The 18,586-nt window shown below is 35.7% G+C and overlaps 1 protein-coding gene across 1 annotated transcript in view; it reads right to left on the bottom strand.

Moving 5' to 3' along the window:
• Nucleotides 1-2,286: 2,286 nt before the first annotated feature.
• Nucleotides 2,287-18,586, bottom strand: part of DNAH8 (dynein axonemal heavy chain 8) — a 125,471-nt gene continuing 109,171 nt past the window's right edge. The window contains 9 exon segments of the mRNA XM_058835725.1: nt 2,287-2,574; nt 3,038-3,159; nt 6,180-6,369; nt 6,491-6,643; nt 7,839-7,995; nt 12,474-12,634; nt 13,893-13,994; nt 15,149-15,265; nt 17,301-17,456. Of these exon segments, the coding sequence (XP_058691708.1) occupies nt 2,287-2,574; nt 3,038-3,159; nt 6,180-6,369; nt 6,491-6,643; nt 7,839-7,995; nt 12,474-12,634; nt 13,893-13,994; nt 15,149-15,265; nt 17,301-17,456 (1,446 nt within the window).

Raw genomic sequence — 18,586 nt, 5'->3', positions numbered from 1 at the left:
AGATGGGAAATGGGGACTGGACTCTGACAAACAAGAAAGAGATGCTCTCAAGATGCAATATATGATATAGTTGAGATAATATACTATTCATCTCTATTCTTGGTATTATGCTGGACGAAGAATAAAATCATCTTCAGAGTAAATTGCGTAACTCAGCACATTAATTTGCACTTTTCCTGCTATTTTACCATACAGACTTTCACTTGTAAATGTGTCAGTGAACATCTTCCACCTGTGGAGGCATGCAAGGTTACATACTTTTTCTCCATTGTAATTAGGCTGAAAGGCTAGACCAGGGGAAAAAAAAAACTTTTAGGAATGAATACATACAGTTCTTGTGCTGGTTTTTGGAGATGAATTGTTTTCTCCTCTGCCCCTGCAGCAAGTATACTGGATGTGTGCATTAACATGGCAGGGGAAAAAGCCAGGGCAACTGACTCAAACTGTCCAAAGGGATATTCCATAAACATGATGTCATGTTCAGCACCAAAGACTTCAGGGAAGGAGTAGGATAGGGGACATTTGTTCTCACTGAATCTGTCTTACCAAGTAACTATTATGTGTGTTAAGGTTCTTACCAGAAAGTGGCAAAACATCTGCCTACCAGTGGGAAGCAGCAAATAAATTCCTTAATTCAATTTTCTTGTGTGTGCGATTTTGCTTCACTTATTAAACAGTCTTCATCTTGGCCCCCTCACTTTCAGCTTCTGATCTTGCAATTCTTTGCCACATTCTGCGTGAGCAGGGCAGGGTGCAGCAAGCAACTGGGTACTTTGCTACTGGTCAGCCCACCACAAGTTCTATCATCAATATTGTGATTACTTAGGGAAAAGTCTTTTGCAATTGCGAAGTCAGATTTTTTTTTCCTTTTTTTGCAGATGTTCTGTGGTACAACTTCTAAAAATACGTATAATCTGTAAAAGTTATCCAGCGCCACAGAGTTTCTTGTATTTGAATCTAAGTAAATGTATAGAGGAGAGAGAAGAAATGTTTTACTTAATTGCATTTAGTGATCTCACTTTTTGTTGCTCTGCTCACGATATTGGGTCTGTGTGTTCATTATTTCCTTTATGCCACAGACTTTTTGTGAGAGGATATTTTGGGATGATGACCTCCAACAGAAAGCCATAGGACTCTAACTCATGGAAAGGCTTTTTATCAACCCAACAGATACCCAGGACTTTGTCAAGTAGTGGTAGTTTGTCAAGTAGCTGCACTTTGTCACAGCAGATGCATTTAAACACTTTTGAATGGTAAAAGGAAAAACATCATCCAGTGGGTGTAAGTTAAAATCTCTGTTGCCAAATAAAAGTATCTGAAGGAATAAACATTTGGAGATTATTTAAGAGATAGTGTAGACTGCACATCTTGTTTAGTATTACATGAACAGAATTAATTTAATACTAATTATGTCTGGAAAACTCATAGGATATTCCTGAGTATCACAGAATAATGCTGTGAGAGTAATTTCAAGGATTGCAACCTACACTTTAGAGCTAAAAAATAGCAGAAAATATAAAAATGCAGAAATGCAGAAAAAAGAATTATACTTGTTCTCTAAATATTAAATATTATCATTAAAAATAATTATACTGGTTCTCTAATTTAAAAAAGCATTCATATTTAGTAGTTGGAACTGTTCTACTTCTGTTCCCACACAGCTAAACTGGACAGAAAACATACTCGTCTCCGTCAGATATTCCAGACAAACATTCCCGGTGTAGTCTTGCTTAATTTAGATAGTTTAACAAGAATAAGTGAGTTCTGAGAAAGCCCAAAAAGAAAATATGGATAAAATATATTTTTCTGTTATATAATTTCCTGCAGACTCACAGAAAATAAGGTGTGTATTGTGCAGAATCTAGGAATTTCAATTTGCATCTAGGCGATTTTAAATTTTTTTGTCATCGTATGTCACTGAAATACAAGCTAAAAGTTCTACATGTGAAAGAATGTAAAAGAGCAAACTTTTTATTTTTTTAAGATTTAATAACATTTTATTTTACATTGTTAAAGCAAATATCCATTTAAAGTAATATAATGCATACTTCAAAGACTACAGGCAGTGAACTTATTTGGAAAGATTTACTTTAAAACTGTCAACAAACAGCCAAGGCAAACTGAATTTACTGAAAGTGGAGAAAAAAAAAAAGAGTAAGCCAAGACTGAAATGCAATTACCAGTATAATGACAAGTAGCCACCAAATAAAGAGCACTAGAAGAATTACACATTTAATTTGTTACATGCGCCACATATTTCTCTGTTGCTATCATATGAAAAATAGCTTACTTGATGTCACAGAGAAGGGCCACTCCTCTCAGGATCCAGTGGTCTGGAGACTTTACTGTTTTTAAAAATACCTCTGTAATAAAGTTCAAATCTGTCCTCATGGGCTTTTTGTAAAGAGGACAAACATAGAGCTTGGGATCCCTAGGTCTGGTGGAATCAACAGCATACATATGGAGCACAGGCAGCTGGACAAAAAGAATCTTTGGTGTAGACTCAATGAGTATGCTTCTTCGTTTGTCCCAGCCTGCACCTTCCAAGTAGAGCCCATAGATATATACTCCTTCCTGTGTGAAGGGTAAGGACACACATCACAACATATAAAGCATAATAATTGTCTTAAACCATTAAAAGAAATATATGTTTTCCAATAAAAAATATCTGACATAAATCTCTTCAAACTATTTTATTTTAAACTATAATATAATCCTTTTTCAGAAGATAATACTACTGAAATGGAAGGCAACACAAGTTGTTTAGTGAAGTCTATATAATACAAAGCTGCATGTAAACTTTACTATAAATTCCAAAAATCAACAGGTGGTACAATGGAACAGTTATTTTAATTAAATGTTTTTCTAAATTAATTAACATCTTTATATTTAGTATTTGGCTTCTATGCTAAGCAAAAGATGTTAAGGTGAAGACAGTAGTGACTTTTTCCTCTATCAATCCAAAATAACTCAGTGGTACATAATATAAACTAAATACCAAAATTAATACTGAAACATCTTTGCATGTCATACATACTGAAGGAGATGATGTGATTTCTTCTCTGGTTTGCTTTAGCACGTCATTATGTACTGCAACTTTATCTAAAGCCCAGTCTTTATGTGCTCGAGTTGCTTCTTGTTTCATTGCTGTCAGGAATCCTTGAAGAATTAAGCCAGACAGTTAATAATTATCTCATATGATAACATAAAATCTTGCTCAGTTATTAGCATGGTTCTGCACTGAACTTATAGACAGATAATCAGAATTGTATTGAAAATAAGAAGCCTTACTAATGATAGCAAACTTTGCTTTGGGACCAAAATAGGAACAAGAGACAAAAGTGGCATAGTGTGCATTACACTGAGAAAAGTATTTTTAATGACATGTACTTTTTTTCTTCTATTAAATTACTCTATTAAGAAATATTTGGTCAGGACACTGACTGATTGCATAAGGCAATCAACTACTTGATTCATGATAAAGCTGTCTTTCAAGAAAGAATTTCAAGGCAAACAAGTTATCCATTGTGTGAGCTCATATTTATGTAAAGACAACTTAGCTAAAAGGTGGGGGTGTTTTAAATGAAAGAAATAGAATGAATTTAATTGATGAAAAATGGAAAATATGTGTCTGAATATTATAATAAAATAACTGTGAGTGTGGGGAATCTAGTGAATGCAGTGCCTATGAAGAATGAAAAATGTATGTTTTGTTAGGGGAAAAAGGGGCGTCAGACAGAAATGAAGGTAGAGGATGACATAACTGGGCAGCAAGTTAGGTGATTTTTTGAGTATTGTTTTGAACAGACTACAGAAGTTTGAAATAAGAAAGGTTTGAGATGCAAAGGGCTGAATAATTTAAATACAGATGACTAAGCAGCAAAGAGGTTTGAATATGTTCTAAAGGAAAAAGCTACAAAAACAGAAACACTAGTATCAAATACCTGGTTGTTTCTGTGTGTGTCAGAAGATAACAATGAAGTAATCAAAAACATGATATCTGCTATTTTAAGCTGCTAGATGAAGAACTGCTTGGAATTGAGAGTCATAGAGATCGAGATGAAGAAAGAGAACTGCATACTTAATAGTGAATTTCCTGGTGAGCAGTATTACAAATATAGTCTGATATTACAAATATACTCACCTCACCCCTACCCACAGAACACATTTTGAACTTAGCAAACCTCTCTCTAGCTGCAGAACTACTTATGTAGTTTTTTTTAACACAGAGGTTGAAGAAATAATAAAGTTCAAGACCATCTGTATCTCAGGTTTGCTCCCTATTAGGCTAAATGTTTTCATTTGTCAAAAGTATGTGGTCCATTATCTTCTTTTACACCACTGTAAGTGCTGCTTTTCAATCACCAGAGATGCTTATCAGCTGTGCCACTTAGGATACAAATGGAGTGATGTTTTGACTGGCATCCCAATATCATCTTTTAATAATAAATTTGATGTACTCCAGGCACCTCAGCTGTTTCTGAAAGCAAACTAAAATAGTCTTTGGTATTAGTACTTTTTTACAGTTCTGGCAGTAGGAAGGCCAGTAAGAACAGAGGCATCACAAAGCAAAGGTAACTCATATAGCATTCAAGAATTTCAGAGGTTACTCCTAATTTTAAAAAACAAACAAACAAAAAACCCTCATATCTTGTCACACAGGAGTTTCTTATAAGAATTTTGTATGGGTTGTTTAGGCTGAAGGAGATTCTCCCAGGAACACACACCTCATAAGGTAGTGTGGTTTTTCACTCATGAAGATGGTTATAATTTCTTTTTCTTCCTCTGTTCTCTAAATGGTAAAAATATCAAGTTGTAACAGATAATGATAATGTTTACTTGTACTTCACAGCATGTCTTTGATGATTTTGAAGAAGCTGTTCATTAAATAACCCGTGAAATGGATACACCATAAAACTACATTTTGATGATTCTCTGTGAAAGACAAATAACTACTATAAATTCTGGTACATTCATAGAACAGCTGATGTTGGAATAAACATGGGAAGTTCATCTGGTCCAACCTTTTGTGGGAAAGGGAGACTACATGAGATTATCTAGCACTGCCCAATTACATTTTGAAAACCTCCAGAAATGAGGACTCCACTACGTCTTTGATAAGGTTATTCCAGTGAGTGATTGCTCTTACTCTACTGTAAAAAGTTATTTTGTTGCTACTGTAACATCTTACTCTAGATTAAAGCTTTTCCATGCTTGCAACATAGTTTAAAGTGAGTTTAAAAGTTTCAAATCACAGAAAAATAATATTTTCTTTAAAAGCTGGATCATTATCATTAAGTATACTTTCTTTAGAAGCTACAATATGTCAACAAGATAAATTATTTTATTTATTAACCATATGTTTTCCTTCTTGTAATATAAAATTTGTTTTTTTGGGTCCGACTAAAAGACAGCCACAGAATCACATAGAATGGTTTGGGTTGAAAGGGACTGTAAAAATCATCAAGTTCCAAATCCTCTGCCATGGTCAGGGTCACCGAAAAAAAACCCCAAAACACCAATTCAAATTATAGAATTCTACTAGACCAAATAAAATCCAACCTGGCCTTAGACACTGCCAGGAATGAGGCACTCACACTTCTTTGGGCAATCTGTTCCAATGCCTCAGCCCCTCACAGTAAAGAATTATTCATAATATCAGTTCTAAACCTACCCATTTTCAGTTTAAATCCGTCCTCCCTTGTCCTATCACTAAAAACATTTGTGAAAAGTCCCTCTCCAGCTTTCTTGTAGCCCCCTCTAGGTACTGGAAGGTGCTATAAAGGTCACTCCCAGACTTTTTTCCTCCAGCTGAATGGCCCCAGCTCTCTCTTCCGGCCTTCACAAAAGAGGTGCTCCAGCCCTCTGATCATCTTCATGTCCCTTTGCTGCCCTCATTCCAGCAGGTTCACATCCTTTCTATGAGGGGCCCAGAGCTGGATGCAGCACTCCAGATGGCCTCTCATAAGAGCTGAGCAGAGCAGAGGGTAAGAACCACCTCCCTTGCCTTGCTGGCCACGCTCCATTCAATGGAGCCCAGGCTAAGGTTGGCTTTATGGGCAACCATAAAGTGCACATTAAACCCATTTTTCATCTTGGCTTCTGTGACACACTCTGGCTGTATAACCATTAAATTACCATTCAATACATTACTACTCAAGTCTTTTCAGTAGCCTTACCTTGTGGATTAAAGAATCCAGTTATCCAAAATACCTTTGGTCTTCCTTGAAATATCCAAGTAGATAATTGAGCATTTCTATCCAAAAGTTCAGTAAACCAGAAGCCAAGTGTGGAAGACTCCCAAGATACTCTTCTCCATACTTGAGGGATTCGAGCATCATACATGTTATCAAGTGCATCTCTTAAATTCTGAAGGAATGAAATAATATTCAAAGTAAATAAATCAATTTCGTTGAAAATCAATTAATCAATTTAGTTTAAATCAATTTAAAGCACAGTATTCCATATGTAGTAAAAGTACTTTACTTGCCTCACTCATAACAATAGTTCCTTCTATGGCTAGTTTCAGATCAATCAAGCTGGTGCGGACAACTGTGATCACCTTCTGCATGCGGTCAATTTCTTGACGAAGAAAAATATTCATAGAGTTAAGTGCTCCCATTTTAACTAAACGAGCCTTTACCTAAATTATAAAAGTACAGAAGGAATATAGTTAGGTCTAAATTGTTGAAATGCTGCTGTAGTATGCTATGGAGAAGACACAGTCCTCTGACAGGCATCCTCCCTGGAGATCAATTCCCTAAGATAAGATAAAACTGCCTAGTCACTGTGACTAAGCTGTGGACAGCCCCCCCCGCCCCCCCCCCCCATCAATCTCAGGACCCCACGTTAACTATTGGTCATCTTACCCCAGTCCCAGACTATTGGTCATCTTACCCCAGTCCCAGACTATTGGTTATCTTACCCCAGTCCCAGACTATTGGTCATCTTACCCCAGTCCCAGACTATTGGTTATCTTACCCCAGTACCAGACTATTGGTCCCCTTCCCAATCCTTCCCTTCCCTATAAAACCCCAGCTTTTACCCAGTTTGGGGTAAGACAATCACTGGCCCCCTTTGCTGAAGCCTGCATTAAAGAGCCTGCGGAATGCTACGTGGTCTTCCCATCTGTTATCTGCATCGGCAGGGGAACCCCGGAACGGAGTTGGCTGGGCTGAGCAGAACTGATCACAGAGCAGAAATCGCTGCTAAAAAAGCCAATCACTTAAGGCCCTTGCCCGTGCTCCAAGGCTTATCTCTGACTGGAGGCTGCCTGCAGAACCCTGGATGGCGGCTCTGTCTCCTGGGACAGCCTGACTATCTGGGTTCGTTGCTGGCAGAAGCCAGGGGTCAGACAGGCCCCCAGGATCCCAGCCTGCAACAGTATGAAACATCTTAACTTTCTGTGTGTTTAGAAAAGTAAATATTAGATTTGTGTATTATTCAACTAACATTTTTCCCCTTAAAACTGCTTCAGTTTTTACTTTTTGTCTGGTACTACCCAATTACTCATGATTTTGCTAGAACAGGACTTCACCCAGAAGCCCAGGAGACTGCTATCATAAAATGTTGAGACTGACTCTTTTTTGTTTTCACAAGTACCTTTGGAAGTCGAAGCATAGTCTCCTTGACATATCTACATGGCTGATTGTTAGACGTCTTGATTTTAGATAAAAAATCTTCATACCAATTCATGCTGGGAGCAATAAGGGTGTTGGCTCCTTACTTGAATCTGCTACTGTTTATATGAACTTTGGTATAACTCAGTGTTTCCTTTTTGCAATGTGTACTGTGAAAACTCAACAGACAACAGTAAAACAGGACTAAGATTAGCTTGCCTCATGAGGTATGTAATCTGGAGGAAGTTTCTCTAGCATGTCTTCAGCTGAGCGATAAACAACTGATTCACGAGTTTCTCCAGATCCTCCCCCACTTTCTTTAGGCTGAATGTTGGTAATAGTATCCAAAACATCAGCTGATGTATTTTTCTGGTATCTGAGAGGATGGGAAATATAAATTACATAGAATTTTTTAATAGTTAATGATAACTTTGTAGAACACACAAAAAACACTGTGCCATGAAGTCAAATCAAAACTCACATAAAATTGTTTCTTTTGCATCCTGCACCAACCAATGTGCAACATTGATACATTGATCATAAAGGTTTGGTTTACCACAGTTTTAAAGAATATGAACTTCCCAACTTCCTGTTACACACTTGCTGTGTGTCTAATTCAAGGATAAGAAGGAGGTCTGCAAGCTGAGATTGTGAGGTGGCAGAAAAACCTATCATACTAAGGATTCTGAGGAAAGGAAAGGAAATGGCATATTCCTGATTAAGATCTTCTAAAGAGCTATCTGTTGAGAAGAAGCAACAGAAGTTTTGTAGCAATGAAGAATATTTCTCTCATTTAATTGCTTCTTTAAAGTGTAATGCAGAAACAGGTAAAGGTGGAGGTATAACTGCAAGCTGCCCCTTTAATAATTAATAAATTAATTCTGCTTTGAGATGTTTCAGGATTAATTATAAGGGCTGCTAGGTTTACAGCACTGCAGGTAAAAAATTCTACTCCATAGTGAAGCATGGGCAGTGCTAATGTAAATGAATATGCTGAGTTAATACAAAAATGTGAATTAAATTTGTGTGGCATTGGACAGTGGAAGATAGTAGACCACACCAGTCCTTCAACAGAAGAATTATAGGAGTATTTTTGTTACAGTGGCATAGACCTATGAGCGGAAATAAGAAAGCAAGCCTGAAGTACTGAAGTGTCAGCAATGCCTACTTTTACCTTCTGGAATTAGCTACATAAGGAACTGTGTATCAATGAGTGATGTAGGACACACATACTGATTCAAACCATAGATTTGCATGTCAGCTTTACTTTTCAACTTTTGTATGACACCCATCTCCTTCTATTACTTTGTCATACGTAATTATATAAGACATGAAACCAAAGATAGAATGTGTGAACTCCTAAAACACCTAAAGAGGCTTTGGATACAGGGTCACAGTACTAGAGAAGCTAGATACTACAGTATTTCAACAAAAAAATTTTGAAAATGCAATTATAAAGACTATAGATCAGAAAAATTGAAGAAATACTGACAGGAGTTTGCTTCTCAGAGGATATACTTTCTGCTTCTAAAAGTAGGAATGGTGGGGGCTTTTCATAACCCTTGACTTTAGACTCAAAACTCAAGCTTTTTTTCAATTTATGGCCCCATTCAAAGAATGAAAGATTTATTCAAGACCATATATGAGCAGAAAAGATAAAATTTCTCTTGGATTCATGGCTTCATTGGTAATTTGGATGACATACTGGTGGTTGTAACCTTTGTGTCTTGCTGATTTAACAAGTAACAAGTTGATTTAACATTTAACAAGTAGTGATTATAGAGATGTGAACATTCCTCTTCATACTGTAAGCAATCTTCCTCCAATTCTGCTGTTAGACTATTTTATGTAGAAGGTATAGGTTCCCTGATTATAATATCAATTAAATTATAATAAATTACAGGATTTTAGAAACGTTTTTTCCAAATCTAAAAAAAAAAAAAGAAAACCAGAAACAATTAAAAAAATAAGGCAGTATGCAAATTTTGAGGAAAAGTAAAGAACAGCTTTTGAAAAATAGCATCAAAGGAACAGAATCAAAGGACAGTGATATTCCTTTCTTCAATGAAACAAGCTAGGAACCTTCTGAAGAGGAGAAATTATGTAAATATTGTATAAATAACCATTACTGTTTGAACAAGACTTTTTTTGTAAATAAAAGGAGAAAAGACAAAATATATATCTTGATCTTTACATAATTAAAAACAATTTTCCCGTGTGGAAGTGAGATTAAAATACTAAGAAGAAATTTCATTTATCTACCATTGGGACATATTCAACATAAAAACCACTCTGCAACGAATTTTTTCTAGGTTTTGGAAAACCTCACTGTCCTTTAGATTGCAAATAAAATGAAGTATAGATAAAAACAGTAACAATGAAAAGATGGCAGAAGTCTATAGAGGAAGTACTATGCTTCTGAGAACAGAATCAGTTGCACGTGACGGGTTGACCCTCATCACTCGTAGATATTTATGTGTAGATGTCTCCATAACAGCTTTTTATCTAGATTTCCCAATTCAGCTCATGTATTTTAGATGTCTGCTTTGTGATGAGAGAAATTGCACTTTACAAGGATCTGTTTTTCTCTGTTACTGTTAAGGAAGTCTACAGTAACCATAAAGGAAGCTACAGCAACATTTAATGAATCTCATTATAGTGTCAGTGTTGCCTAAATGTATGTAAGGTAAAGCACTCAATACCTATTTATATATTGCTTTCCCCTCAAGCAAAGTGAATTGTGTCATAAGAAGAAAAAAGAAAATTAATTTTCTATGGATTTTGATTTACTCCAGAAAGCATTATTAAGAGTATTTTCTCAAGAGTTTGGATGTAACATACTATCATTATTTGAGAGCTGGAATCTGTGCCATCAGGGATTTTCTGTACTGAAAGTGAAAACTAAGAAAACATGCATGTGACAGAAACATTGCCTCAGCTTTGTGTAGAAAACAACAATATTTATTGCAGCACAGGGCTGAAATCCTTACATTCACCAGCTTGCAATAGCTTAACTAAAATTCAGCTACATTTAAAGCTTCAGTAGGGAACCAGTTGGGAAGGGGGTTTGGCAGAAGATTGTCAGAATATTCCTTTCCTGCTCAGGTAGCTGTTAACATGTGGTTTTTGCAGAGCCTATGATTCATACAGCAAGTTAAAATAATTTTCAATGACTTTAGGTGTTAATCCTAAATGAAAGCATTGAAATTCATTGAAGCCTTACAGTTGGAACCAACAGATTGAGCATCTGGCTGAACTGTAAAACTGCCACAGTAAATTAGTGAGAGAGACGATTTTTCTTGCTCTCCATAATAGTAATATGGAGAGGTCTTGGCTCTCTCAGGGTTTCAATTCTCACAGTTAGCCTTCTGCATACTTTGAGTTGATAGGGTATTATCTGGAGAATTTGAATAAAAGTTTTTATATTGTATGGGATGCTAATCCATTTGATCTGTGTGTCAAAGGTGAAATTCCGACACAGTAGCTGTGCATAGTTACTTATAACAGACCATGATAAGACACGGAAAAAACCATGAAGCCTCATTTCCCACAAACTCTAAAGAAGGAATTAAAAGGCAAAATCGACAGGGAAAAAAAGAGGACTAAAGTAACAGAAATATGCTGAGGCACCTTATGCTGAGGCACCAAGTGGAAGAAAAACTGAGCATTAAAGAGAAACTGAAGAGATCTACTCAGTAAAGCTTCCCCAACGGTGTTAGTCCCAAGTTTCGTCCTATAAATTAGCTCTCCTACAAGCCTAATTTTGGATCTAAAGCATGTCCATCTTCAAGACTTTGTTTAGCTCTCTGTGAAATCTTGGCTCTTTTTCTTTAATCATTTCTAGAAGGGAAGTCTTGCAAGTATCAAGAGAATGACTTGGAACAGAATCTACTCTTAGATTCTTTTCTTCACATGCATATACTAACAGTACTGTGTGTTAGGCAGAGTTGACAATAAAACTGTGTACTCAGAGCATGCTTAGAATACAGGCCTCTTGACATGGCATCAGCCTCTCAACTTTGAGACTGAAAAATTGTGGGAAATTATTGTTTCATCCAAAAGTATTAGAAGATGTTAGGTTTTCACAGCAGGTCTGCATTTCAATAACATTTGGTTTATTTAAAAGTAGAAAAATAGCTACATGAAGAAACAATGAATGTGGAATGTGGACATACTGGATATGAAAATGCAATAATTCATGGCAGAATTATTAAGAATTTCAGTGAAATAAATATGATGATGTCCATATCCTTTCATAGGGTATATAATATTAGAAGGAAATAAAGGGCAAGCTGTTACACAGATTATTTGGAATGAAAGAGTGAATTTAGTCAGAGATAAAATTTTAAATGGAACTAGTGCTTGGTGCAGTTGAAAAGCCTCTTTTAAATAATGGGAATAGTGGAACCGATTGCAATGTAAGTTTGTAGCTGCATCCAACAGCATGCGTGTAAACCAAATGGTAATCCAGAAAATCATTTAACAAGTGTTTACAGAAAAATAAACTGCTTGAAACAGAAGGAGAATACTAGAAACTGTCTCTAGTTGAACTGTATAGAACCATCTATCACATATTCATATAAAAGTTTCATAATGCTTTCAATTAAAAAAAGTAAAATCATGAGGAGTAAATAATAAGACTTACAACTGCTTTAAAAAGACACGTAAAATGTAGCTGAAGATACTGCATTTATAACAATGTACATACACAGAAAGTGTTCCACTCAACAGAGAAATTCACATGAATCCTAGGTTTCCTAGGAAAAATATATTTTACTTACACATTTGATAGGGATTTGTTTCCAAATACTAAAAGAAACATTCTCTGTTTTCAATGTGCTGAGACCTACTTACGTAATATCAGCATTGGGATGGAGACCAAACACCTCTGGACTGTCCATGGCAGGGAGTAACTGGATGTAGTCAAAGTACTGTTCCAGTGTTTTGCAAACTGGAATTTTATACCCAGTATAAAAGCAAAAGGCACTGTCAAACATACTTTCATTAAACCATACCTGTGAAAAATCCACGGGGAAAAAAGAAATCAAACAATTATTTTGCTAATTAGATGTCTTTTTAGTCTCATTTTTACTCCTGGAAGATTAGGGTTCTTGTTTCAGCTACTACATCTAATTTTACTTTAATACAACAGTAAATCATTAAGAATTATGTCTATTAAGTTTAACTTCCAGCTAAGTCTTTTTAGCTAAGACTTTCTGTTGGGGAGGATGCAACAGGGAGACCTTATGAATATGATTATTTAGCAAAAGATTCTGAAAATATGAAAACTAGAATCGAAATAGAAATGAAAGCTAGCTTTGGGCCATAGGATACTGAGCACTAGTTACTATACAACCAAAGAACAGTAGCCTAGCCAGCTGAAGGAGAATTCTTGTTGATGAAACAATACCCCTCTGCTGACAGAGAATCCAAAGGTCAAGCAGCAAGAGAAGAATTTGAAAGGCTTTTAGAGTCTAAAATGTAACACTGTAAGGTAATGTAGTAGTTCTTATAGGCTATATGTAAATTCTCTAGTATGTGTCTCATAGTGGTTGGTTACTGGGAATTAGAATATTCACTATAGAAAGGGATATAATGTATTGTAACAAGAACTTCGTTCTCATGCTCTCTTCTGCATCTCTCTTAACTCTCATCCCCTTCTTCCCTCTCTCTCTTAACCCTTGTCCCCTCCTACCTCTCTCTCTTCATTCTTATTCCCTTCTCCCCTCTCCCCCCTCTCTTAACTTGCTCCCTTATTCCCTTCTCTACTCTTATTCTCTACTCCCCTCTCTCTTAACTTCTCCCCTCTCTCTTAACTTCTCTCCCCTAGCTCTTAAGCTCTCTTACTTTTGCCCTCTCTTACCCACACCTCTCTTAACTCTTACTCCATTCTCCTACTCTCTATCTCTCTCCCCTCTCCACTCTCTCGCTCCCTCCCTGACCACGTGTGTGCCGTGGCTGGTGGCGGAAACAGGTCTCTTCTTCCCTCTACCAAATTAATAAATTGCTTATACCTGAACAGCTTGACCCTGGAGAAGTCTCTCACCATGTGTGTTTTGTACATCTATAACTTTACAGCTAAGTTTCTGCTCCTCACCAAAGAGGAACCAAGGGGAAGAACCTCACTGCCAAAGAATGAGGTTTTGAAAACTTCATTTTACTTTCAAAAGCCTTATAAACTAGTAAAGTGCATATTCGGCAGAAAGAAGACCTTCTGATTTCTGTATTGGAGATATCATTAAAAATGACAACTGTATTTCTAAGGTCTCTTACCCTTGCAAAGCAATTAAGAAGACGCTTATCATAGTCATCTGTGACTCGGCCTCCATACTGTACTTCTCCAATCATGTAGCGTACTGTGTTCCATGATATCCCCTGTAAAATAAAGTACATGAAAGACTAAAGTTATTATATGTAAGAAGAAGATTGTAGTTTAAATATAATCTGAAGTTTATAATGTTCTGAAATGTAAACTGAAAAAATCACATAACAATAATACTTTATTTCTAATTTATTTAGAGAGCTCAACTCTGTAATTTTATAGAAGAATTTGGCTTGGTCCTGCTATTATTAATATAGAATCACAGGATCATTAGGCTGGAAAAGACCTTTAAGATCATCATGTCCAATCTTTGACCAAACACCAATTTAGACCATGGCACTAAGAGCCATGTACAGTTGTTTCTTGAACACCTACAGGCACAGTGACTCCTCAGCCTTCCTGGGCTGTCCATTCCAATGCTTGAGAATCCTTTCCACTAAGAAAATCCTCCTAATGTTCAACATAAACCTCTCCTGGCATAGCTTGAGGCTGTGTCCTCTTGTCCTGGCACTGGTTGCCTGGGAGAAGAGGCCAATCCCCACCTGGCTACAGCCTCCATTTGGGGAGGCGCAGAGAGTCCCCTGAGCCTCCTTTTCTCCAGGCTAAACACTCCTGGTCCCTCAGCCACTCCTCATATGCCTGGATCTCTAGAAGTAAAATCTCATTATATATATATATATATATATATATATATATATATATATAAAATACTTTTCATTATTACAGTTTGACCTGAAATCACTCACAGCTGCTATTGCCTCTCTTCTTACCTCCAATTCTACCCTCCCCACCCCACCGCCTCTCCCTGTTTCTCATCTTTCTCTCATGGCTGAGTGCTGCTTCATAAGGAATGGCTATTCCCTGCTACGTATGGCAGCTGTAGAGAAGTTTGATTCGCTCTGTCAAACTCAGTAAATATTTTAGCTCCCTTTCCAAAACAGATAACATACAGACTTGTTAGTTTTGGATATAGTAGTGAAGAAGAAAAAGAAATTTTAAGGTTCTTAACAAATATGTATTTTTACATGCAGGACAGCAAATAAAATATTTCAGCTTTATTTTCTTGCAGAGAACCTCAAACTTTGATCATTAGAAATGGCACTAAATTAATAACAATGAATAAATTATGATAAATGTGAGGGAAAAACAATTGCTGCTGCTGTACAAAGCATTAAAATATACTGTATATACAGATTTTAGTATTCACCTTCTTGATGTCAATTTTTTTTAAGTGATTTTGTATGAACTGAACACTGGCTGTAAAGTCTGCTGAGTTAAATTCATAGGGAATATTCCAACCCAAAGGTCCAAACTTGCGTCGCTCCTTAGGAATAAAATTAAAACCAAATATATATTACGAAACATCTTATAATTTTCTTTCTGTAATAAATTTCAATAATAGCAATACCGTGGAGTAAAGAGTTGAACTGAAGAAGAAAGGTAGCCTAGGAAATGGCTCTATGCCTCATAAACATCAATAATGCAGCTAAGTTATACCTTAGAGGGATAAATAATTATAGAAAAAAGCAACAAAATAATTTATTAATAACTTCACAAATCAATTTATAAGTCACAGGTTTGCAGTGCCTCACTTCTGTATGGATAATTAAATATTTATATTAAGTAATAAATTAATTAATTTAGCATTGTACAGTTTTAAATTTCTTTTTACAAATACTGTTGACTAATGATAGTTTCAAATTTTCAAGCTCCTATATTTATGCTCTTTTCCAAACAGTTCTGTATTGCCACTTTTGTCTTGTTTTAATATGTTTTTTTAATGTACATTTTTTCAAAATTCACAACTTTATTTTAAGGTTGCCAACATTACATTATTCAAATTTATTATTGCATACCTATTTGGAATAAAGTGATAACAGTTGTAATAACAGAAAAATAGGTAATAATTGTACTAAAAGAATAAATATTCTGTAGCCCAAACACTTCAAACATACAGCACTATTATATTTTACACAAATTTGTTACAGTCACTTCAGTTAAATTTCTCAATGATTTTTTCAGAATGTAGAACAAATTAATTCAAGAAGTTAAGAACTAACTTTCTGAGTAGTGCTGACATTTATCAAATTAATAAATTACATTTTTAAATTATTAAATGATAACATATTCATCAGATTTTATATTACCAAGTGAGCAATCACTGACAGTCTTTGACACCCGAAGTAACATTTAGGAAGCCTAGCTACAATATTTGAAAAGAACTGGAATTGAAAAAATCCCCTCACCTTTTCTTTTCCAAAATTAAATGTTGTTTATAAGCAGATGAGACAGCATTAACCAATAATACCATGCAGAAGAGTCTAATGATTTCCTGTCAAGTCTTTTTAATTACTTCTTAAGCTATAGTTATCATAATGATCTTGTCACCAAAGGATATTAAGAATTGGTCAGTTTAAAGGCAGGACAATATATATATTGGTTGGTTGGCAATTCATAAAATTTCTTACTAGATGAATAGCTGTAATAGTTTTTAAAAATACTGATAGGTTGAATAAGCATAGATCTTCTAGTTCCTCAAGAACCGTATAATCCTGAGGCAGTACGCAGAACAACTTTTTCACTGTTTAAAAAGTGTAGAAGGAAAATAATGCAGAATGCTGTATCTTAACAGTGAACATCAAAAAATTATTCTTCTCTCATCAGCTGCCTACACCAAAAATACAAGCTGCTCAGTAGACCCTAAGGCTTAAACAGTGCTTTATAACTATTTTGAGTTCCTTGGTGAAAAGTACATTCAGAGAGCTCAAATTATTAGTATTTATTGTGATCTCAAAACTTATTTATCTTTAAAGTACAAGGAATACATATCATTGTTCTCACACCAGAATTAATGTAGACAACACATTGACACAAACATAAAAAGAATTTTATTTAATTTTAGCCACCTGGAAAATAGCTACTCTAAGTTAGGCATCTACATTGCCTTTAAAATCAATGGAATGAAACAATGATATATCTCTAGAAAAATATTCACTCTTAGAGACTCTAAGACACCTATTATAGATAAGCTGGTTTTCTGTTTCAGCATGCTTATCTCTTTCTATTGACTACAGAGAGAAATTTTTCCCATATACCCAATGACTGACTTTCGATCAGCTGAAGTTAGATGAGAAACAACAAATTCTAAATGCCCATATACGAGAATTGTTTCAAAGCTATTAAAAAAAAAAAAAAAAAAAAAAAGATATCATGAACCTTGAAATGCAGATTACAGAAATTAATGCTTTAGTCCTGCAGCATGGTGCTATGACAAATATCATAATGTGTTTTTTCAGGAACCTCTATTATAGAGTGATTCCATGTATTATACGACTATTTGCAAACTTTTTAAGAAATACCTGAACAGTAGAATGCAGGAAAGCTACAGTGTAAAGCAAAGGTTTCCACATTGGCAGGTTGCTAACATTTAACAGATCCTGACTAATTCCAGAAAATGTTCTTTTCAGTCCAGCACGTATGCCTTGTGGAGGTTCATTTGTGAACTTTATAGCAATCTGTCACCAAAAAAAAAATATAAAGGAATTGGATTTGCTTACTGAAACAAAAATAGCAACATATGAAAATGTCACAACTGCTAGTTCTAATTAAAATGTAAATAACTGAAACCTTGTAGAAATAAAGCTGATATGTACTTAAACTGCATAAAAGGACTACACAGAATCATAGAATAGTTTGAGTTGGAAAGGACCTTCTGAAGGCCATCTAGTCCAACCCCACTGCAATGTTCAGTGACATCTTCAAATAGATCAGGTTGCTCAGAGTCCTATCCAACTTGACATTGAATATTTCCAGGGATGGAGTATCTAACACTTTTCTGGGTTTCACCTGTTCCAGTGCCTCACCACTCTCATTGTGAAAAACTTATATCTAATCTAAATAAAACCTTCATTAGTTCAAAACCAGACTCCCTTGCCCTTTTGCAACAGGCCATACTAAAATGTCTGTCCTCATCTTTCCTATGGGCCCCTTCAAGCACTGCAAGGCTGCAATAAGGTCTTCCCTAAGCCTCCTCTTCTGCAGTCTTACTATATTAGGCCACGAAGGATTTTGAACATAGACCTTTATTTTTATTGGTTAAAACCATCACTGACACTTGGCCATGGACCTAAAAATTTTTATCAATGACATAAAAGCAGTCACCACGCTTTTCAGAAAGCTTTTGTATCCCTGATTCAATGACTGAGTGATGGAAGAGAAGCATCCCATATAAATGTCAAGAACAGCATTGTATTTCTGTTCCCAGAACTTCACAGTAAATATAAAGAAATCTCACTCCTCCTCAGATCAGATCTTTGTGTTCACAGTGGCTACTCTGGACTCTGTGGCTGTCTAAGGCAGCAAATTAGATTAATGAGAGAATATTCCTGAGCACTGTGGTCAGCAGACAATGAATCCGTATTTGTGGCAGTAAATTGCCACAGCCCATTAGAATTCAGCCCCTTAGTTTCATGCAAACTGCCTAATGGGAAGAGTGGTTACACAATTATAATTTTCAAACCATATCTGCAAATTATTTGGAAAAGTGTAGTACTGTAACTGAACGGCTTGGGCCATGATATTCTCCAGCCAAACTGTATTTAGAGTTTATTATCAGACCCTCTGGAATTTCTCAAGGTTGCTGAGA

This window comes from Poecile atricapillus, chromosome 3 (genome assembly GCF_030490865.1).
Source record: "Poecile atricapillus isolate bPoeAtr1 chromosome 3, bPoeAtr1.hap1, whole genome shotgun sequence".
NCBI lineage: Eukaryota > Metazoa > Chordata > Aves > Passeriformes > Paridae > Poecile > Poecile atricapillus.
The sequence above is the reverse complement of the archived record's forward strand: the minus strand, read 5'-3'. Positions and strand labels throughout refer to the sequence as shown.